The 24,658-nt window shown below is 43.7% G+C and overlaps 1 protein-coding gene across 1 annotated transcript in view; it reads left to right on the forward strand.

Annotated features, from left to right (window-relative positions):
* LOC122816814 (zinc finger protein 704-like) overlaps positions 1-24,658 on the forward strand; it is a 977,436-nt gene that overhangs the window by 856,319 nt on the left and 96,459 nt on the right. The window contains exon 8 of the mRNA XM_044089856.1: positions 1,400-1,503. Coding sequence (XP_043945791.1) covers positions 1,400-1,503 — 104 coding nt within the window. The remainder of the gene's footprint in view (positions 1-1,399; positions 1,504-24,658) is intronic.

A 24,658-nucleotide genomic window follows, 5' to 3' on the forward strand; every position in this document is an offset into this window, starting at 1 on the left:
GCCATAGTGACCATGGATGCCTCCCAGATCGGGTGGGGGGGGGGGGCATTATCTGAGAAAGACAGCCCAAGGCACTTGGTCCTCGATAGAGGCCAATCTGCGTATCAATATTCTGGAGCTGAGGGTGATGCTACTAGTGTTGCAAGCATTTCAGTCTGCCCTTCCTCATATATATATGTAAAGCTTATAGATGAGATTATTTAGTAAGTGAGGCCCTCTCAGTCACTGGTAGCCTTTTCACTTTATTATATATATGGTGATAATGATCAGTTTTATTGGACAGGTCAATGAAGCCGAGTGCTGTTTTGTGAAGATCACAGGATGATAATGGACAGACCATATTTAGGCCTTGATAAAAGATTGTTAGTGACTGTCTTGTTGAGCTTCTATAGTAAGAAGATAGATTCTGTAGAAATGTAAAATGAAACACTGAAAATATTAATGGTACATGCAACAGTTTATACATGTTAGTAACATACAAGAGATTACAGTGATTCAGTTTCTCTTAGAGAAATTCTTGAAACCAAGAACAGAAATGTATTTAGTACACAGTGCTAAAAACAGTAACATACGGTGTTAATTGTTTGTGGCGAGTACCATACAGTTTTGTTTAGGTACTGTGCAGTCAAGCAAGCAGCTTCAGTCTTTACTCATTTGCTTCTAATGGGTCTACTTTAAGCTCTCGAAAGCAGTAAAACCCGAATCCAAATCACGCAACACGGAAAGCGCGAACTGTGAATACATTGAACAAATGAAACCGCGAAAGGGGAAATATCGAAATCGCATAGTTGGCCCATCTGCGGTGTAGCTCCGTAAGGTAAGTGTGCAATAGTTACGGACCTTAGGGTAAGGGAGGGGGTTAAGGTAAGTGCATAGGTAGGTAGTGTATGTAAGGTTTTGTGTAGGTAATGTATGTAAGGTTTAGTGTACGGTTTTGTTAAGTGTATGTGTGTGAAATATTTAGTTTGTTTGGGTGTAGCTCCGTAGGGGAAGTGTGCAGTAGTTACGGACCTTAGGGTTAGGGAGGGGTTAAGGATAGTGCATAGACAGTTGTATATGTGGGGTTAGTGTAGGGTTAGCAGTAGGATTTTGGTGCTTTAATTTAGGGTTAGAAGTAGGGATTTGGTGTTTGGGTAAGTAGTGTGTTGTGGGTGGTGGGTTGGCCGACTATGATGGTTCAAGGTTTACATTTTCGCGCTTTAGTACGTTCGATGTATCGCGGTTCGCTCTTTGTGTCACATGATTCGGATTCGGGTTTTTTGTGTTTCGAGGGTATAAAGTAGACCCGCTTCTAATATGGGTATATTTAACTCAAGTCATCTGTTATGGGCTTCAGTTGATATGCTGTTTCAATTTTTTCCCCTGAAATAGTTATTAATATATTACTCTCTGCCCACAGGGCTCATTTGGCATTGGAGAGAAATACCCACAGCTCACACATACAGCTGACATCAAGGCTCAAGAAATAGTATCTCATGTGCCAAAGCTGACTGCAGGAACAAGGTAGGTGGTTGGGTGATGCATTTATGCATGTCACTGTAGTTTAAATAAATGGGTTGCTAACCAAGCTTCATCCTGTAATTGTCAGACTGGCTATGCTTATTTGTGCAGTATCAAGGGGGTCATTTAGTCAGTCTCTTGAGTCACATCAGAAGCTAGTGAGTAAATGACATTTACTTGATGTTAAAGTTGGCACACACCTATAGTGTAGGGGTAATCTCCCCAAATCTAAGGTGGTGTAATTTGTTTTGTAACTCTGAGTGTGTTGGGGGAGGAACATTTTCTTTAAAATAGGTGACTTGGAAAGTATCGGCAAGTTCTTTCAGAGGTAAGTCACTTACAGAAACCAGATTTTATTGGTCGGCTTCTGGATCTAAGTAATGCTGACAATGGTGGGTTAAAACTCCTAGGCATTGAACTACAAAATGCTGAAAAAAATAAGTCCACAAATCTTAAATAAGGTGTAGTAACATCAGATTTTGATAGAGTACTTTCAATATTAAAATATGCCCAACTCAAGGTTGGAAACGGAATGTTTAGAAAATCTGAGCAAGACAAGGCTTTGGAAAAGAACTAAGATCCTCTTAGAGATGTTTAGATCTGACTTAGTTGGTATTTACATTCTGGGCCAGATGGTCAAAGTTCAGTAACACACGACAAGTTGCCTGGCAAAATAGGGTGTAAAGTACCGAAGAGAGAATTTTGCAGTCTGTGCAGGAGTCAAGGGTGACTGAAAACATAGCTAGCGGGGAAGCTTTTTGACTGACCTGCAGTGGTTAGTCTTCTACCTTGTGTCTACAGGGTGCAGAGTTCATCAGGGATCCAGTTAGCATCTATGTGGGCTTGTGTGGTTTCATTACATTTGTGAGGTATTTCCCTAGGTCCTCCAGCTTTGTCTGAGACATGCTGTTTGGAATTCTGGACTAGATCTGCATATACTGATGTTCTTCATGTTTCACTGTTGCAGTCATCACATTTGGGTTATCTGCTTGCAGTAGCCCTCAGTCGGCCTGAGTGTCAAAGTCTTGGGTCCTGCTTCAGTTGTTGTCAGGTAGTCAAGGATATAAAGCATGCAGCCGACATGCATTCTTGCCATGCGGTGCCCGAAGCAGAAGCAGTTTGCAGTCTTCAACTAAAGCTAAGTACCCCGTTGGGGAAACTTTTTCTTGCTCTAAACCAATGTCAGTAAAAGTCCGTAATTGTATTTCTTGTGGAAAGCAAATACCTCATAAAGATTTTCATTCGTACTGTATTCCTCGCCTAGGCCCTGACCACGACGTACCTCGCTGTCAGTTTTGTGCTTTATTTAAGCAACGAACTATTCGTCATCGGTATATTTACGCTTCTAAATATTTTGGTACTCTGTTCAATTATCCAGATATGTGTTCGGTAAGCCGTCCGACTACCAACATTCTGAAAAAATGCAAAGATGAAGACAGAGACAGGCTGCCTAGGTCCAAAGCTGCCTACGACGCTTCTCCTAAGCCAGTTGCCAGTTTGCCGGTACTCAGTGAGGCACTTTTGCAGCCTCTGATACCCGCTACTTCAGATTCGCAGACCTCTACTGAGACCCCATTAAGGCATTAAGGCTTCTTACTGAAGTTGGTGCGCCTTGTTTGCTGTGGCATAGACTGGATTCGGGCCTGCTGGATCTAGCGTTGTTTGTGTAACTTGAGCACTAATCCAGACATTCTCTAAAGTATTCAATTGTATTTATTACTGCTTGGTTGTAACTTGATTAAAGTGTAGCTATCATTCTAAGTCTTTTGGATTAAGCACTTGGGCTTCAGACCAGTTGTTTTACATTAGGAAGGTTTGTGGCAAGCACTGTGGTGGCAGGACAGGTAGCTTTCATCCTTCTAAGTTGGGAGCTGCTGATTGAGAGCCCAGTGTCCAAGTGTATTAGATGTCCTTCAAGAATGCAACTGCAGTCATAACATGTGGGTTGTCCTGCCTCAGGCAGCCCTCGGTCGGCCGGATTCCAAAGTCTGGGTCCGACGTCGGCTGATGTCGCATTTCTCTCCGACGTCAGAGCGGCTGGAGTACATAAGCATCAGCCGACGCCATTTTCTTCAGTCTTTCTTGCCGCGCGGTGCCCGAAGCAGAAGCAGTTCGCAAGTGCCGGTCGGTCAGCTCCTGTATTCTACGATACCGAAGTCATCAAAAAGCTAAGTACCCGTTAGGGACCTTTTCTTGCCTCAGCCGATGTCAGAAATTACTGAAAAAGTTAACAATTGTCTTTTTGTGGTAAACAAATACCTCATAAGGATTTCCACTCTTACTGCCTCCCTTGCCTGGGCCCAGACCACGACGTCTCAGCCTGTGTAGCCTGTGCTCGCTTCAGCAAGCGCACTCTCAGGCGCCGGGCGGAGTTCGCTGAAGATTTTTTCGGCGATAAATTTGCCTACACCATGCCGTCGGATCTTCCGACATCGCAAACTCCCAAAAAGCGAAAAGACCGGGACCGACATCCTTGGCCCGCGTCTACCACCGACTCCACGCCAAAACCTGGCGCGAGTGCTCCAGTTCCCTCTGAGACAGTCTCTCCACCGCTCCGAACCGAAGACACCGCCTTACCAACGACTCCGATTCCAGACATTACTCCGACACCAGTTATAGACTTTCCTCCGGATACCGAAACCGAGGAAATGCCCGAGACCATTGCTGTAGACAAGGTCACTCCTGCACGTGGAGCTGCCAGGCCTCCTATGGCCATGTCTATTAAGGCCTACACTAGGGCTAAGGCAGCCAGAAAAACAAAGCATATTACTTCCAAATCCTTACCTCAGCCGACTCCGGAGACACAAATTTTGTCCATGGCTGCTGATTTAATTTCCATAATTAGAGGTTCACAGGCCCATCCTGAGAGAGCATCCCAGCCTCCTCCTGATAAAAGGCCCCGGGTTGAACCCTCTGGTCCCACTCCTTCAGATGAAGACTCTGAGGGCTCTGTCCACTCTGATAGCCAGGAAGAGCTCTTCCAGACCTATGAGGACTCGGATGCAGAAGATTCCATCCCTTCGGCCTCCCCTCCTGAGGATATTTCTTTTGGGGAAGTTCTGCACACCATGAGGGAACATTTCAAGTGGCAGGGTCAGGAATATTCTGATTCTAGGAAACGCCTTAGGACTTTCCTTAAGAAGCCTCAACACAGGCCCTTAGCTATTCCTCCTGTACTTGATGTTCTGGATGATTTGTATTCTGACTCTAGTGCTACCCCTGATTCTCTTCCTCCTGCTCCAGCCAAGCCAGACAGGTATTACAGGGTCCCAGAAACTCATTCCCATTTATTCAGGGCCCATACTGCTGATTTGGAAACTATTTCACAGGGGCCTAAAGGAGTTTAAGCCTCCACCTCAAAAAATCCTTGCCCTCCAACAGGGAAGCAAGGTCATTAGAGAGATGGGGCAAAAAGGTTTACACATCCACTACCTTATCTATGAGAGCTTTAAATTGCCTTTCCACGTGGGCCAGCAGAGTAACACAGGCTGCAGAGAGCTGAATAAGCGACTTTTCTTGATACTAAGTATATTTTTGTTGCTTTCCACATCTGAATACCTAGCAACTGTATTTCACCTGCCTTTCTGTTACATTGAAGCTGTTTTTACTGCATTTAACTTAATATTGCACTTGGAATCCTTGTTTGTTACTATTTGACTGTATTTGTAGCAAATTCTTCTGTGTAAGCTGTAGTAGCTGATTCATAGCATTTATAAGTGTTTGCTGTACCTGTTTCTGCCTGTTTTGTGAAAAAAAAAAAGAAAAAATATCTCTTGTTTTTCCTGCTTTACTAGTTTAGTCCAGTTTCAGAGTTGCTGATTCCTGGGCTTTGGTTGTAGTTCCTGTGTACTGTTTCCTTGCCTTATTTGGGGGAAGGGAAGATACTTTGCTTACCTGTGGGAGTGGGAAGCATTGAGCTGCCTTTTGTCCAGTTTTGTGAGGTTTCAGCCAGTAACTAGTAGTTTATTGGTCGTTTTGGGCCAGTTTCTAGCTTTTTCCAGCCCCCTGGTATAAAACTTTCAGCTTGTACCTACTCAGCACAGACTCCACGTGGGCCAGCAGAGTAATCCAGGCTGCAGAGAGCTGAATAAGCGACTTTTCTTGATACTAAGTATATTTTTGTTGCTTTCCACATCTGAATACCTAGCAACTGTATTTCGCCTGCCTTTCTGTTACATTGAAGCTGTTTTTACTGCATTTAACTTAATATTGCACTTGGAATCCTTGTTTGTTACTATTTGACTGTATTTGTAGCAAATTCTTCTGTGTAAGCTGTAGTAGCTGATTCATAGCATTTATAAGTGTTTGCTGTACCTGTTTCTGCCTGTTTTGTGAAAAAAAGAAAAAAAAGGAAAAAATATCTCTTGTTTTTCCTGCTTTACTAGTTTAGTCCAGTTTCAGAGTTGCTGATTCCTGGGCTTTGGTTGTAGTTCCTGTGTACTGTTTCCTTGCCTTATTTGGGGGAAGGGAAGCTACTTTGCTTACCAGTGGGAGTGGGAGGCATTGAGCTGCCTTTTGTCCAGTTTTGTGAGGTTTCAGCCAGTAACTAGTAGTTTATTGGTCGTTTTGGGCCAGTTTCTAGCTTTTCCAGCCCCTGGTATAAAACTTTCAGCTTGTACCTACTCAGCACAGACTCCACGTGGGCCAGCAGAGTAATCCAGGCTGCAGAGAGCTGAATAAGCGACTTTTCTTGATACTAAGTATAATTTTGTTGCTTTCCACATCTGAATACCTAGCAACTGTATTTCACCTGCCTTTCTGTTACATTGAAGCTGTTTTTACTGCATTTAACTTAATATTGCACTTGGAATCCTTGTTTGTTACTATTTGACTGTATTTGTAGCAAATTCTTCTGTGTAAGCTGTAGTAGCTGATTCATAGCATTTATAAGTGTTTGCTGTACCTGTTTCTGCCTGTTTTGTGAAAAAAAGAAAAAAAAGAAAAAAATATCTCTTGTTTTTCCTGCTTTACTAGTTTAGTCCAGTTTCAGAGTTGCTGATTCCTGGGCTTTGGTTGTAGTTCCTGTGTACTGTTTCCTTGCCTTATTTGGGGGAAGGGAAGCTACTTTGCTTACCAGTGGGAGTGGGAAGCATTGAGCTGCCTTTTGTCCAGTTTTGTGAGGTTTCAGCCAGTAACTAGTAGTTTATTGGTCGTTTTGGGCCAGTTTCTAGCTTTTTCCAGCCCCCTGGTATAAAACGTGCGTTAGCGCGATTTAGAGCGGAGCTGCCACTGTTGCACACTAGGGCAGTGCCGGTTAAGCAGGTTTAAACTATTCGGGCTACCTAAAGTCCACTCTTCAAATTTTCCCTTAAAACTACCTTCCTCGAACTATACTACTGATCAAATCAGCATATCCTATAACTAAAAAGATCATCTCTACTTGACTCCTATCTATCTATTAAACCTAGCACTTGCTCCTACAGTACTTATTACCTTGATACGGCACTCTTGTCATAGATAGTACCCCAAAAAGGCAACCCCCCATTTCTCGCTCACCCACGTCCCCCGGAATCTTTTTTTAAAGTTTTTCGTCTACCCTTCTAGCATGTCGAGGGATCAGTTGCTAGTGTCCTCTCCTGCTCAGCTGGTGAACCTGGGAATATTGAGGCAATGTTTCAATTGCCTCATGTACACAGACAACCCTCTCCTCCTCCCACAAAACACAAATACATGCGAGAGATGCAACTATACGGCCAAACTGGAGACTGAGCTCTCTCAACATAGGACTGGCAAGACCAGTCAGGAGGAGAAGGTTACCACACACACTATAGACCCAGTCTCACATAGTACCATTACAACCTCAAATCATACACATAAACACACAAAGACATACTCGAGGCTCTGATCAAAATCTACCAAAACAGCAGAGGCCACCAAAGCAGACACCCAAACAACCACCACCTCAGAACACAACACCGCAACACATAGACCTCACAGTCAGAGTGTCAAACAGTCACAGCCCTTAAGGCCAAACACAATGCCAGACACACTAGTCATTGGTGACTCCATAGTCAGACACACTGATGTCCCGCTCACCAGACTGAGTAAGGAGAAGGTCACAGTAAGCTGCCTGTCGGGCGCTAGAATCCGCCACATAACGCAAGCACTCAGGTCTCTCAACAGCAGGTACAAATATGACTCAAGTCATTGTCCACGCTGGTGTAAACGACCTGAGACGTACCTCCTTGGACTACATGAAAAGAGACATTGAGGAGCTCTCTGATTATGTAGCCCAGGCAGGTATGACCCTGACCTTGAGCAGTATCCTACCTTCACCAAGAATGATGCCACAATACAGAGATAAGATGATCAGCTTTAACAATTGGCTTAAACACTGGTGTCATTCAAAGGGGATCCAGTATCTGTCTGCCTGGGATGACATGCTGGACAAGCCACGCTGCTTCAAGGGCGACTTGCACCTGTCACCCCTGGGATTCAGGATATTGGCAAAGGCTCTTGCCACCCCATAGTGCCTTTTAGGCAAGGCTCAAATTCTAAACCTACCACCCTAGAACACAAAAAGGAAAAAACTAAGGGTAATGCTGCTCAATGCCAGAAGTCTAAATCTCAAAATGCACGCACTCGAGGCCCTTCTCAGTATGGAGAACATCGATGTCTGTGCTGTGACAGAAACCTGGTTCAAGGCTCCTGAGAGCACCCCAGCTATCAGGTTTTACCTCATATCATGCGTTCCGCCCCAAAATCCGGACAATACCAAGAAAGGAGGGGGTATCCATATTCATCAAGGACACCCACACCTCAAGACTGGTGGCAACGCACGATGCATCGGAGACCATCCAGGTGCAATTAACCATAGGCAAGACTGCTCTGCAAATTGTAGCATGTTACAGGCCACCCTCACAAACTCAGGAAACTCACATGGCCTTCCTGAAAACACTAGAGGGATAAATGTATCACCAAACACCATCATACTAGGTGACTTCAATTACCCTAATATAGACTGGGAACACTACTCAAGCCCAAACACCCTAGCCCAAAAGTTCCTGGAATTCATAAACTCAAATGCCATGGAACAACTAGTCACCATCCCCACAAGAGGAGATAACATACTTGATCTCATCATCACGAACATGGGAGCACAATGTTCAACACCGAAGTATACCCCTCACTGGTGAGATCAGATCACAAACTAATCTCGCTGGAGGTCCTCATCCCACCCCACCTGAAATAAAAAAGACCACAGTAAAGAACTTCTCAAAGCCGACTTCACACTTCTAAAGACTAGTGTGGTCTCCTTTCAGGCCCCGAGCCATGGAAAACAATACTCAAGCCGCTGAATCACTTACAAACGCCTTCTACCAGCACCTGCAGGACTGCATGGATAAGGCAATCCCAAGCAAAACAAAGACTCTTTGTACCAAAGGCAAGCGTCCACTCTGGTGGACCCCAGCCATAAACAAACTCTACAACAAAGGAGGAAGCTACTACAAGATAGAGCAAAATCCTTAAAAGGTAAGACACCCTTGATCACTATAAGTAAAAACTAAGAGCTCTCATAAAATCATCCAAAGCAAATTTGAGAGAAAAATAGCTAAAGACTCAAAAGACAATCATAAGGCCTTCTTTAGCTATGTTAGAAACCTAGGAGGAAACTCCCAGATATGCTCAGAACTAGTTCAAAATGATGTGAAGATTACTGATCCTACAGACATTGCCAACATACTGGCTGACAGGTTCAGTGCAAATGTCTCCCCCCCCTCCCCCCCAAAAGGAGAGATATCTATACCAAATGAGTGCAGCCCCCCAAACATCTCCAACGCCCAAGTGAGAACTGCTCTCTCCAAAGCAAAAAACACAGCATCCATGGGACCCGATGGTGTCCCTGGCTGTGTGCTCCACGAACTCAATGAGGAATTAAACCCACAGCTACGACAGCTGTTTAATCAAAGTCTTACCTCTGGATACATCCAGGAGTGGCGCACTGCAACTGTGGTCCCACTTCACAAAGGCGGTGCCTCCACAGACCCTGGAAATTACCGCCCATTAGCTTGACAAGCCTTATCTGCAAAGCCATGGAGAGGATCATAATGGACCTCATAAATAAAGACATAGGGAATTTGCAGACTTTGGATCCAACCCAGTTTGGCTTTGTCAAAGGCAGATCATGCCTTTTAAACTTGGTTGACTTTTTGAAACAGTCACCAAAGCCATTGATGAGGGAAAGGCAGTCCATACAGCCTACCTCGATCTGGCTAAGGCCTTGATACAATACCCCACTCGGGTATCATTGAAAAACTCATCAGCTTAAATGTTAACCCATACATCACAAGATGGGTTGCAAACTGGTTGAGTGACAGAACCCACAGGGTCAGAGTTGCTGGCGCCATGTCAGACTCAAAGCCTGTCACAAGTGGTGTCCCACAGGGCTCAGTCCTGGGCCCACTCTTGTTTGGCATCTACTTTTCAGTACAAGCAAACACAGGAGGGTTATGGCTGACAAAGTTTGCAGATGACTGCAAACTGGGCCATAGTAGAAAACACATCTGACACAGATATCCTTCAGAAGGGTCTCACAGAAACGGATAACTGGTGCCAGAGCCACGGCCTAAAGTTAAATGCCAAAAATGCATAGTCATACCCTTCGGGAAAAACAAGGTTACCCCTAGCTACCAAATAGGTGGCAATCCACTGAGCACAGAAGAAGTTATCAGGGACCTGGGGACCCAGGTTGATAGTAGTCTGTCATTCGACACCCATGTAGCTAAAGTAGTTAGGAAGTCCTTCTACATTGCCCACCTTATCATGAAGGGATTCTCATCTAGATCAAGGGAGGTCATAGTCTCCCTTTACTCATCACTCATCAGACCAATGATTGAGTACAATGCCCCATTCGGAATGTATCTGACCCGACACTTGCAGCAGCTGGAGAGGACACAAACGTTCCTCACCAAAAGGATAAAGGGTCTCAAAAATCTGTCCTATGCTGCCCGACTGAAAGAACTCCAGCTCTATTCAGTCGCAGCTTGCTCAGAGGTGACCTTTGCCTAACATACAAGGCCATGTCAAACCCAGATTTGATGAATATGCTTCACCTCAAAAAATCTAGATCCATCAGAGCCACAAGGGCGGGAGACTTAAACCTCGACACGGCTATTAATAGGACGTGCTGGAGGGATAGATTCATCACCCAAAGACTCCCTATGCTGTGGAACAAAATCCCGGTACATGTGAGGCAGAGCACCTCGCTGGCCTTGTTCAAGAGAAATCTTGACCAATGGATGGGAGATCGCAGATATACCCCAGGAATTACCTCAGTGTCACTGCTCGACAGAGGCACAGCAAAATAATGGGTATAGTTCCCCATACTAAAGGGGTGGCGTAAGCCACAAAACGATGGGCTAGGCTTATAAATGCCCTCGGGCAGATAGCCTAGTATGAACCTATGAACCTATATGTTACAATATCAGGATTATCTCTTAGAAGATTTACAAAAAACATTAGCTTCCTTTAGACAGGAAGACTTTGCAGGAAGCTGTACATAACACTCAGCAAGTAAGCAATCACTTCCTGCAGTGTGGATATGATGCACTAGAAGCTTCATGTAGGGCAGCTATGACAGGGGCAGTGATTCGTAGACATGCTTGGTTAAAAGATCAACCTCTACTAGATCATGTAAAAGCAAAACTTCTGGATGCTCCTTTGGAAAAGAACAAGCTTTTTGGAGCAAATGCTAAGGATGTGTTAAAGACCATCGAAGAAAAAGCAAAATCAGTTCAGACTGTGAAAGATTTCCTCCAGCTTCAACCCCCCAGATTCAGTAGGAATTGGCCTTCAAAAAACTGGTCCTTTCCTAATCCAGAAAAGTTTCAAAGGGGTAAGAACAGACGTGGCAGAGGAAGAGGCCAATACAGAGGCCCTTACAGGGGACGACAATGGCAGCCAGGAAACCAAAGAAGTGACGCAGGGGTTTCACCTGCCCAACAACCACAAACTCAATGACTTTCCTCTACTACCGCCTACCAGGGAACAACTAGAAGCTCCCTTGGATTTTGGGCATTGTAGACCGAGGGTACAGGTTTCATTTTCATACCTTACCAAGAAAACAAGGCATGCCAAACCTACCACAAAATCAAAGGGCAGAGGCTATCAAGCAAATCACTCTGCTGACTCGAATGAAAGCAATAGAAAGAGTTCCACAACAAGAACAAGAACAGGGGTTTTACTCAAGACTATTCCTTGTTCCAAGAAAAGAATCTCAATGAAGACCAATACTGGACTTGTCCGCATTAAACACCTTTCTCATAGTACCAAAGTTCAAAATGCTGACTCTACAGCAACTCCTTCCCATGCTGGGCAAGGAGTCATGGCTGATTACTCTGGACCTCAAGGAGGCATACCTGCATGTCCCTATCAGACACAGCTGCAGAAGATACCTCAGATTTCTTGCAGGGCCAGAGCATTATCAATTCTCAGCATTGCCATTTGGCTTATCTACTGCGCCCAGAGTATTTACAAAATGCCTGGCTTCAGTAATTGCTCATTGCAGGCTCCAGGGTATACAAATTTACCCGTACCTGGACGACTGCCTCATACAAGCGGACGACAAATTGATATTGACAAAAAACCTGGATTATGTCATACGATTACTTCAAGCTCTGGGATACACAGTCAACTTCCAAAAGTCAAGACTGCAGCCATCCCAGCAAATAATCTTCTTAGGAGCCAAACTAGACAGCCTCTCAGATGGCTTACCTGACAGAAGACAAGCAAGAGAAGTTAACTCATTACTTCAAAGGTTTAGCAAAACTCACCCAGATGACTGCAAGGAGATTCCTACAGGCCCTGGGTTACATGGCATCCTGCATTCTATTGGTTCCATTAGCAAAACTACACACGAGAAAGCTTCAATGGTACCTAAAAAGCATTTGTCTCAACACAGCAACAACTTGGAGACAATCATACCACTCATCCCATGCCTACAAAAGGAATTCCTATGGTGGGCCTCGGTGAGCCAGGAAAACACAGGTATGTCATTCAAAAAACCACAGATAACACAGACCATGACTACAGACGCCTCAGACCTTGGATGGGGCACATGGAAGGCAGGTGTATACAAGGACAATGGTCTCCAAAGGAAACACATCTGCATATAAACCAAAAGGAAATGCTGGCAGTAATGCATGCCATCGAGGCTTTTCAACACCAACTCCAGCAAGGCCATTTAATGATACGGACAGACAACACCACTGTGATGTGGTACATAAACAAGCAGGGGGGCACCCACTCTTACCCCCTTTGCAGACTGACAATGCAGCTTTGGGAGAAATCACTGAGCCTAAACATCCAGTTGCAATCCCAGTTTGTTCCAGGAAAAGACAATGTCTTGGCGGACAGCCTAAGCAGGAATTTCGCAGATCCACACGAGTGGAGGTTACATCCGAAGGCCTTCAGACAACTCACTTCGACATGGGGCAAGCCAGAAGTGGACCTATTTGCCTCTCACCTCAACCATCTTCTACCAACATTTTGCACAAGGACATACCATCCAAAAGCTTGGAAAACAGATGCCCTTTCATTCAACTGGAACTCCCTAGGAATCTATGCATTCCCACCTCTGCCACTGATGACCTCAGTATTACTAAAGATCAAAGCAGAGAAGCCCAAGGGAATCATAATAGCTCCGGATTGGCCAAATCAACACTGGTATCCACTACTATGGAGCATATGTCACACCAGGAGGTGGGCCCTACCTCAGTGGCCTCTACTTTTGACTCAACACAATTTCGAAACACTGCATCCAAACCTTCAGACACTGCAGCTAACAGCCTGGGAGATCCCATAAATAACTTCAGCTTATCTCTCTCCAAGGAAGTTCAGTGGATACTAACAGAGGCTCGAAGACCATCCACCAGAAGGGTTTACTTAGCAAAGTGGAAAAGATTCAGCAATTGGAATACCAGCAAGGGACATGATGCATCATTGCTGAACATCCCACTTATCTTGGAATATTTGGCAGATATGTTAAAGAACGGCCTCTCATATTCTTCCATAAAGATACGTGCATCTGCTATTTCAGCTAGATACAACACTGATCCTCCTGTTTTCTCTCACCCCTTACTAAGGCAATTCCTCAGGGGAATCAAGAACATTAAGCCACCAAGAAAGGCCCCAGTGCCAGCCTGGGACCTCAATTTTGTCTTAGAAAAACTGACTCTACCTCCTTTTGAGCCAGCAGCTTCAGTTGACTTGCAATTTCTCTCATGGAAGACAGCTTTCCTGTTGGCAATTACCTCAGCAAGAAGGGTTTCGGAGCTACAGGCCCTAATGGCAATACCACCCTTTATTATTTTCCACAGAGACAGGGTTTCATTAAGGACCAACCCTACGTTTATGCCAAAGGTGGTATCTAGGGTTTCTCTAAATCAAGCCATTCATCTGCCTGCTTTCTTCCCCAATCCTGAGAATAAGGGGGAAAGACTTTTGCATACCTTGGACATTCACAGACAACTTCGATACTACCCGGACAGAACCAAGGCCAGTAGGAAGTCTGAACAACTTTTTGTAGCTTACGCCCCTGCAGTCCAAGGAAAAGCCATTTCAAAACAGACTATTTCTAAATGGATTGGACATTGCATCAGATTCTGTTATTCCTTTCATGGAAAGACTGTTCCAGCCAATGTCAGACCACACTCCACCAGAGATACAGCCACCTCTACAGCATTTTTAAGAGGGGTGCCTACCAAGGACATTCTAGAAGCTGCTACATGGAGCTCCGTGCATACATTCTCCAAACACTACAATCTCCCTCTATATTCCAGATCCAGAGCAGGTTTTGCTTCAGCAGTCCTACAGGGTTTGATTGCCACACCATCTCTTTCCTAGTGCATACCTCCTCCCCCAGCTAAGCTATGGTATTCTACCCACATGTTATGACTGCAGTTGCATTCTTGAAGGACATAGTACAGTTTTGTACCTACCATAAATGTAGATGTCCGATAGACATGCAACTGCAGTCAGATTTTCCCTCCCTCCATACCCCTCTATGCCTAGGGTCCACTCCTATCCCTGTTACTCTTAGCTGGGGATATCTGTTATGGTGTATTTGTTTTATTGCTCATTTATTTGTTTGGAATCCTGTTTTTTGTCTTCCAATTTGATTACAGCCTTCCTTGGAGGGCACCTGGCTTCTGGGGCAAGAAACACTGAAGAAAATGGCGTCGGCTGATGCTTATGTACTCCAGCCGCTCTGACGTCGGAGAGAAATGCGACATCAGCCGACATCGGACCCAGACTTTGGAATCCGGCCGACCGAGGGCTGCCTGAGGCAGGACAACCCACATGTTATGACTGCAGTTGCATGTCTATCGGACATCTACATTTATGGTAGGTACAAAACTGTACTTTCTGGTTTAGGCACTTGGGCTGCAGGCCAGTTATTTTACATTAAGAAGGTTCGTGGTCTGCACTCTTGTGGGAGAAGAGGCTGGACTCTGCCCTTCTGAGCTGGGAATTTCTGGTTAAAGGTTTATAGTGCCTGAATATTTGAACTGTATCTTACTGAAATTGGTACACCTTGTTTGCTCTAGCATAGACTAGATCCAGGCCTGCTGAATCTAGCTTTGTTTATATGCTTGTTGGTTGTTTGCTTGTTATTTCCCTGGAAGCTAATTCCACCTAATACGCGGCTTCTCAGCACTTCTGTGGATCACTAGTGATATCTGCATTGCTTACTGTACTTATTTCCTTATTTCACTTGAAAGAAAGTTACTGTTTGTCGTTTTTGCATTTAGTTACTTGTAACACATTGCACTCAAGTTACCTGGCACTTGCTCACTAAAGCAATTATATAAGTCAGCACTAAAAATTAAAAGCACTACACCCTCACTCCCCACTGGCCCTTGTTTTCAATTATTAAGGAATTCCCAATATTATTCTAGCATGTCCTAAGGTCAGATGTCAATCTCCTCTCCGGTCCAGCTGGTGAATCTGGGAATCTTGAGGCAATGTTATAACTGCCTCATGTACACAGACAACCCTCTCCTCCTCCCACATAACACAAATACTTGCGAGAGATGCAGCTATTTAGCCAAACTGGAGGCTGAGCTCTCTCAACTCAGGACTGGCAAGACCAGACAGGAGGAGAAGGCAACTACACACACCACAAAACCAGCCTCACATAATGCTACCACACCACTGAATCAAACACATAAACACACAAAGACATACTCGGAGGTTCTGAGTAAAAATTTACCTAAACAGCAGAGGCCTCCAAAGCAGACACCCAAACAACTGCTACCTCAAGACACTCCACAAGCAACACATAAACCACAAAAGCAGTGTGCAAAGCAGTCACAGCCCTTAAAGCCAAATACAACACCAAACATACTTGTCATAGGTGACTCCATAGTCAGACACACTGACGTCCCACTCACCAGGCTGAACAAGGAGAGGGTCACAGTAAGCTGCCTATCGGGCTAGAATCCACCACATAACACAAGCACTCGGGTCACTCCACGGCAAGTACAAATATGACACAGTCATTGTCCATGCTGGTGTGAACGACCTGAGACGTACCTCCCTGGACTACATGAAAAGAAACATAGAGGAGCTCTCTGATTATGTAGCCCAGGCAGGTATGACCCTAACCCTGAGCAGTATCCTTCCTTCACCAAGAATGATGCCACAATATAGAGACAAGATGAACAGCTTTAACAATTGGCTTAATGTCTGGTGTCATTCAAAGGGGATCCAGTGTCTGTCTGCCTGGGATGACATGCTTGACAAGCCACGCTGCTTCACAAGGGACGGCTTGCACCTGTCACCCCTGGGATTCCGGATATTGGCTAAGGCTCTTGCCACCCCACATAGTGCCTTTTTAGGCAAGGCTCAAATTCTAAACCTACCACCCTAGAAAACAAAAATGGGAAGAAACTGAGGGTAATGCTGCTCAATGCCAGAAGTCTAAATCTCAAAATGCACACACTCGAGGCCCTTCACAGTATGGAGAACATCGATGTCTGTGCTGTAACTGAAACCTGGTTCAAGGCTCCTGAGAGCACCCCAGCACTATTAGGTTTTACCTCATATCATGCGTTCCGGCCCCAAAACCCGGACCACACCACAAAAGGAGGGGGTGTATCCATATTCATAAAGGATACCCACACCTCCAGGTTGGTGGCAACGCACAAGCCGGAAACCATCCAGGTGCAACTAACCATAGGCAAAACTGCTCTACAAATTGTAGCATGCTACAGGCCACCCTCTCAAACTCAGGAACCCCACACAGCCTTCCTGAAGTATAAATGTATCTCCAAACACCATCATATTGGGTGACTTCAACTACCCGAATATAGACTGGGAACATTACTCAAGCCCTAACTTTCTAGCCCAACTGTTCCTGGAGTTCATAAATTCAAATGCCATGGAACAGCTAGTCACTGTTTCCACGAGAGGAGAAAATATACTAGATCTCATTATCACAAACATGGGGACAAAATGCTCCACACCGGAAGTATATCCCTCATTGGTGAGATCTGATCATAAACTAATCTCACTGGAAATCCACATCCCGCCCCACCCCAAACAAAAGACCACAGTGAAGAACTTCTCTAAAGCAAACTTCACACTACTCAAGACTGGTGTGGTATCCTTCAAGGCCCCTGAGACAGTGGAAACCACAACCCAAGCTGCGGAAGCCCTTACAAATGCCTTCTATGAACACCTCCAGGACTGCATGGATCAGGCAATCCCAAATAAAACCAATACTCTTTCCACAAAGGGCAAACGTCCAGTCTGGTGGACCCCAGCCATTAACAAACTTTACAATAAGAGGAGAAAGCTATTACATGATAGAACAAAATCCATAAAAGGGAAGTCACCCTGATCATTATTAGTAAAAAATACGAGCACTCATAAAATCAACTAAGGCCAATTTTGAGAGAAAAATTGCCATGGATTCAAAGGACAATCATAAGGCCTTTTCAGCTATGTTAGGAACCTGGGTGGAAACTCCCAGATATGCTCAGAATTAGTCCAAAATGATACAAAAATCACTGAACCCACAGACGTTGCCAACATACTGGCAGACAGGTTCAGTGCAAACTTCACCCCCCTCACCCCCCCTAAAGGAGAGATAACTATCCCCGGCCAGTGTAGCCTCCCAGACATCTCAAATGCGCAGGTGAAAGCTGCTCTCTCTAAAGCTAAAAACACAGCATCAATGGGACCGGATGGTGTCCCCGGCTGTGTGCTACACGAGCTAAATGAGGAATTAAACCCGCACATAAGGCAGCTGTTTAATCTCAGCCTTACCACAGGATACGTGCCCAAGGAGTGGCGCACGGCAACTGTGGTCCCACTCCACAAAGGCGGTGCCTCTACGGACCCTGGTAATTACCGCCCAATAAGCTTAACAAGTCTAGTCTGCAAAGCTATGGAGAGGATCATAATGGAGCTCATAAACAAAGATATAGGGGACTTGCAGACATTGGACCCGACCCAGTTTGGCTCGTCAAGGGAAGATCATGCCTTTTGAACTTGGTGACTTCTTGAAACAGTCACCAAGGCCATTGATGAGGAAAGGCAGTCCATACAGCCTACCTTGACCTTGCAAAGGCTTTTGACACAATACCCCACTCGGGTATTGTAGAAAAACTTACCAGCTTAAATGTAAACCCATATGTCACAAGATGGGTTGCAAACTGGCTTAAGGACAGAACCCACAGGGTTAGAGTTGCTGGCGCTATGTCAGACTCCAAGCCGGTCACAAGTGGTGTCCCACAGGGCTCGGTCCTTGGCCCCCTATTGTTCGGCATCTACTTCTCAGAAGTACAGGCCAACATGGGAGGACTTTGGCTGACAAAGTTTGCAGATGACTGCAAACTGGGCGCCATAGTGGAAAGTGCATCGGACACGGATATCCTTCGGAAGGGACTCACGGAAACAGATAGCTGGTGCCAGAGCCATGGCCTGAAGTTATACGCCAAAAAATGTATAGTCATACCCTTCGGGAAAAACAAGGTAACCCCAAGCTACCATATAGGTGGCAATCCATTAAGCACAGAAGAGGTTATCAGGGACCTGGGGACCCAGGTTGACAGTGGCCTTTCTTTTGACACTCACGTTGCTAAAGTGGTTAGAAAGACTGTCTACATTGCCCACCTGATCATGAAGGGATTCACATCCAGATCTAGTGAGGTCATTGTTCCCCTGTACTCTTCACTTATCAGACCAATGATTGAGTACAATGCCCCATTCGGGATGTATCTCGCCTGACATCTGCAGCAATTGGAGAGACCCCAAAAGTTTCTCACCAAAAGGATAAAGGGACTCCAAAATCTGTCATATGCTGCCAGATTGAAGAAACTCCAGCTCTATTCAGTCGCATACCGTCTGCTCAGAGGTGACATGTGCCTGACATACAAGGCCATGTCCAACCCGGAATTAATGGACATGCTCCACCTCAAAAAATCCAAATCCACCAAAACCACTAGAGCAAGTGACTTAAACCTTAGCACGGATATAAATAGGACGTGCTGGAGGGATAGATTTATCACTCAGAGACTCCCTATGCTGTGGAATAGAGTCCCAGTCCATGTGAGGCAGAGCACCTCGCTGGCTCTGTTCAAGAGAAATCTTGACCTGTGGATGGGAGATCGTAGGTTTACCCCGGGAATCATCTCTGTGTCACTGCTGGACAGAGGCACAACAAACTAATGGGTACAGTATTTTTTTCATATATAAAATTCGGGCTAGGCTTATAAATGCCTTGGGGCAGATAGCCTAGTATAAACCTATGAACCTATGAACCCATTCGGAGACTGGTATGCCGCAAGATGCTTCAACTGTGGAACCTGTGGATGTCTCTACCTTAGATGGGTTTGGAGCCGCTGTGCAGGCACCGGCTTTTGAGGGTGTATTCAGGCCACTGACTTGCATATTAAACCGATGCCATCTTCTTCCTCAAGGCCTAAAACTCGAGCCATGCCTAGAAAACCGACACCCAGACCGCATGGTTAGGGCCTGTATGCCTAAAAAACAAATAATAAGAATGGAATAAAACAACACCACCAAAGCGATTAACTTCCCTGCAGTTCGTAGCACAAGTAACAAAAAATAAAATAACCACATGCAGGAGAAGACAAAAGCTGATGTTTCCAAACTCTTCCGTTTTCACTCCAACACAACTGAAACTCCAGTTAAAGAATTAGTCCTTTATTTAATTGCTAGCACAGTAAGCGCTTTCACCTTCTTGGCTTTATCAAACTACAAAGTGCCATTAAAACAGAGAGTATATATACACATCTCCTTCAAATTTCATTGGTTCTCATATCACTCTCATACATTTACATCATATCCTTTCAAATGATTAATTAATACAATGTTAAAAATGTTATAAAACCATCTAAAAACACACATTGCTTATATAAATACTACACTTTAAATATATAGGAATGTTGAATATGTGTCTACTAAAATTATGGTCTATATATGCGCTTACTTCTCAATATGGGCTTCATTTGTACTTTATCATTCATACCAGGGGTTCTATCTGCCCTTAATCTAATGATCCACTTAAGCTCACATTCTAGTAGATATGCATCTAAGTCCCCACCCCTTTTACTAGGTTTCACTTCTTGCATTATACAGAAGATAAATTCATGTTCTGCTCCCATTTGTTTGATATGTTTCGCTAAGGCATTATTTTCAGCCCCTGTCCTAATTGCATAAACATGTTCCCGTATGCGTTCCCTGAGCTGTCTACTGGTTTTACCTACGTAGAATCCTGCACAGGAAACGCATCGGGCAATGTAAACTACATTTCTACTCATACAATTAGTGTGTGTTTTAAACTTATATTCCACTTGTGTGACTGGATGACAAAAGACTGACCTAAAATCTATATACACACACTGTTTGCACTGTCCACAATTAACCGTATTACTATCATCCGTAACAACTATTGGGTTACGTATTAATGGTATATTACATAACTTCATTTTCAGATTCTGTTTATTTTTAAAGGTAAACCTGGGACTATCTCCTACTAAATTATATAATTCCTCGTCTAATAATTCATAGTAAACTTCAAAGAGAAAGTTAATAACGTTACGAGTTATTTGAAGTTTACTATGAATTATTCTAGAGAAGAGATCTCATATTTGGACGTGAAGATTAATAGAATGACTAATGGACTGTTAAATACTTCTATTTATAGGAAGCCCTGCTTTAGGAATAATTTGCTACATAGACATTCTATGCATCCTAGATATGTATTTGATAACGTTATTAAGGGGCAGCTAATGAGAGCTTCGAGGTTAAATCCAGATGCACAGAGTTATTCATTGGAAACTATAGGTTTAAGAGAAAGGCTTTTAGAAAGAGGGTATAAGTCAACTGTGGTTAATAAATATATGATAGAAATAGATCTACAGAGAGATGGTAAAGCTAAACCATATTTTTCTGAATGGGGTAATCAGGAGAGACAAGAGCAGAAGGTGACACAAGAAGTGTTGAGAATACCTTTATTCTTTACTGGAGACGTAACTAAGGTCACTGATATTATAAAACAGCACTGGCAAGTATTGAGCCTAGACGAGGAATTATATAATTTAGTAGGAGATAGTCCCAGGTTTACCTTTAAAAATAAACAGAATCTGAAAATGAAGCTATGTAATATACCATTAATACGTAACCCAATAGTTGTTACGGATGATAGTAATACGGTTAATTGTGGACAGTGCAAACAGTGTGTGTATATAGATTTTAGGTCAGTCTTTTGTCATCCAGTCACACAAGTGGAATATAAGTTTAAAACACACACTAATTGTATGAGTAGAAATGTAGTTTACATTGCCCGATGCGTTTCCTGTGCAGGATTCTACGTAGGTAAAACCAGTAGACAGCTCAGGGAACGCATACGGGAACATGTTTATGCAATTAGGACAGGGGCTGAAAATAATGCCTTAGCGAAACATATCAAACAAATGGGAGCAGAACATGAATTTATCTTCTGTATAATGCAAGAAGTGAAACCTAGTAAAAGGGGTGGGGATTTAGATGCATATCTACTAGAATGTGAGCTTAAGTGGATTATTAGATTAAGAGCAGATAGAACCCCTGGTATGAATGATAAAGTACAAATGAAGCCCATATTGAGAAGTAAGCGCATATATAGACCATAATTTTAGTAGATACATATTCAACATTCCTATATATTTAAAGTGTAGTATTTATATAAGCAATGTGTGTTTTTAGATGGTTTTATAACATTTTTAACATTGTATTAATTAATCATTTGAAAGGATATGATGTAAATGTATGAGAGTGATATGAGAACCAATGAAATTTGAAGGAGATGTGTATATATACTCTCTGTTTTAATGGCACTTTGTAGTTTGATAAAGCCAAGAAGGTGAAAGCGCTTACTGTGCTAGCAATTAAATAAAGGACTAATTCTTTAACTGGAGTTTCAGTTGTGTTGGAGTGAAAACGGAAGAGTTTGGAAACATCAGCTTTTGTCTTCTCCTGCATGTGGTTATTTTATTTTTTTGTAAATAATAAGAATGGCTGAAGACCTTATTACTTTAATCAGGGGAAGCCAAACTTCTCCCTCTAAGAGACCTAAGACTGAATTTGCTTATGATACTTCTAACCAGGATTCTGAAATTTCTGTTTCCTCTGATGACCAGGATTTACCCTTCTCTGCCTATGAGGATTCTGATGCAGAGGACTCTATTCCCTCTGCTTTCCCCACAGAGGATTTCTCTTTTGGTGAAACCTTGCAAACTCTTAGGGAGCATTTTCACTGGGAAAATTAGGCTTACTCTGATTCTAAAAAGAGGCTTAGGGATTTCTTACTCCTGTCCCAACACGGGCCTTTAGCTATCCCTCCAGTACTAGACATTGTTGATGATGCCTTTTCGGAATCTAGCTTGACCCCTCTTTACCTCCTGCTCCCATAAAACCTGATAGATATTACAGGGTTCCTGACTCTCACAAGTTCCTTTTTAAAAATCCTACTGCGGATCCTGAGACCATTTTACAGGGACCCAAGGGCATTAAGGCTACTACTGCCAAAAATCCTACCCCCTCTGATAGAGACTCCAGGAAGCTGGATAGATGGGGTAAGAAGGTATACGCTTCTGCAACTTTGGCCATTAGGGCCTTAAACTGCCAGTTTTATATGTTAAATTATCAGCAGCATATTATTAGATTGCTTAAACAGAAAATGATGTTGATTCCTGACTTTGCTGAAAATAAGGATTCACAGGATTTAATGCATTCTGCTGAGCAGGTTGGAAAACATACTTTACAATGTGGTTTTGATTCACTAGAGGCATCTTGCAGGGCTGCTGTCACTGGGTCTGTACTTAGAAGGCATGCTTGGCTTAAGGAGCAATCTTTGCCAGATCATGTTAAAGCTAAATTGCTGGATGCTCCCTTAAGTCAGGACTGCCTGTTTGGCAACAAGGCAGAAGACGTTCTTAAAAATATGGAGGAAAAAGCTAAATCTATGCAAACTGTTAAAGATTTCCTACAAGTACAGCCTCCAACATTTAGTAGGCATTGGCCCTCTAAGAATTGGTCCTTTCCTGCTTCTTCCAGGCCTTCTCAGTCCAAGCCCAGAACCAGCAAAACACCCAGGCTTCAGTCCCAGGGTACACACAGGGCTAAGCAGTGGGGGGCTCCCACTATCAAATCAGGGAGTAGTAAGACTCCCCCCTATGGTAAACTGTCTCAATGACTTAACTTTAAAACTTCCAAGCACTTCTCAACTGACTGCTCCTTTAGGGAGAAAGATTGCTCTGCAGGCAAAAAACTGGGAACTTATTACCCAGGACAAATGGGTTTTAAATAGTTTCCCAAGGATACAGATTTCACTTCCACACATTACCAACCCCAAACGGTTGGCCAGATATACCCCAAAATCAGTGGGCATAGGCTCAAAAGCAAATACTCTCTCTCTTAAGCATAAAGGCTATTCAAACTGTACCAGAAGAGGAAAAGGGACAAGGTTTCTACTCGAGACTTTTCCTGGTACCCAGAAAAGACAACTCATGGCATCCTATCCTGGACCTTTCTATCTTAAACACCTTTTTGGTGATTCCAAAATTCAAGATGCTAACTCTTCAATTGCTTCCTATGCTAGGCAAAGATGCCTGGTTGGCAACACTGGATTTAAAAGAAGCCTACCTGCACATCCCAATAAGGGAATCTTGCAGAAGATACCTACGCTTCAAAGCAGGCTAGATGCACTGTCAGTTCTCTGCACCGCCCTTTGGCTTATCTACTGTGCCCAGGGTATTCACAAAGTGCCTAGCTCCAGTCATTGCATTTTGCAGGCAAAGAAATATTCAAATATACCCATACCTGGATGATTGTCTAATTCAGGCAGAAAGCCAGGACATACTTTTGAATCATCTGGCATTTGTACAAAAGGTGCTAACTTGTCAGGGGTACACCATAAATGAAATTATACCATGATCCCCCCAAAACGTGCACGCTGATTGGCCAGCGTGCCCGTTGTAAATCGAGTTATACTAATGGAAAAAGGTCCGGTCGCCCGGACTTTTTTCCATTAGTATAACTCTTTAACACTGTCTCGCTATGTTAAATGGGTTTAACATGGCGAGCTTTAAAATAAGCAACGGAGATCTCCGTTGCTTATTTTAAAGCTGTCTCCATGTTAAACCCATTTAACATAGCGAGGCAGTGTTTAAAACGGAGAAAGCAAGATCTCCGTTGCTTTTTAAGTCTCGCTATGTTAAATGAGTTTAACATAGCGAGACAGTTTAAAATAAGCAACGGAGATGTCCGTTGCTTATTTTAAAACTGTCTCGCTATGTTAAACTCATTTAACATAGCGAGACATAAAAAGCAACGGAGATCTTGCTTTCCCGTTGCTTTTGCTCAACTCTGATGTACTGCGCAGCGCCAGTACATCAGAACTGCCGCTGATGCCAAGACATCTGCGGAAGGGCAGTAAACAGGCATTATACTATGCCATTATTTAAGAAAAGTAATAGTTTCTTTTCTTAAATAATGTCATGGTATAATAGCAATAACCACTTCTGGTGTGGTAATGCTAATTTACCCACGGTTGGCTGTTTGGTCCCTCGAGCAGCCCTGGGACCAAACCACGCCAACCGTGGGTAAATTTAGCATTACCCACACCCAGGCGTGGGTTATTGCTATA

This window comes from Protopterus annectens, chromosome 12.part0 (assembly GCF_019279795.1).
Source record: "Protopterus annectens isolate FY-2018-M chromosome 12.part0, PAN1.0, whole genome shotgun sequence".
NCBI lineage: Eukaryota > Metazoa > Chordata > Ceratodontiformes > Protopteridae > Protopterus > Protopterus annectens.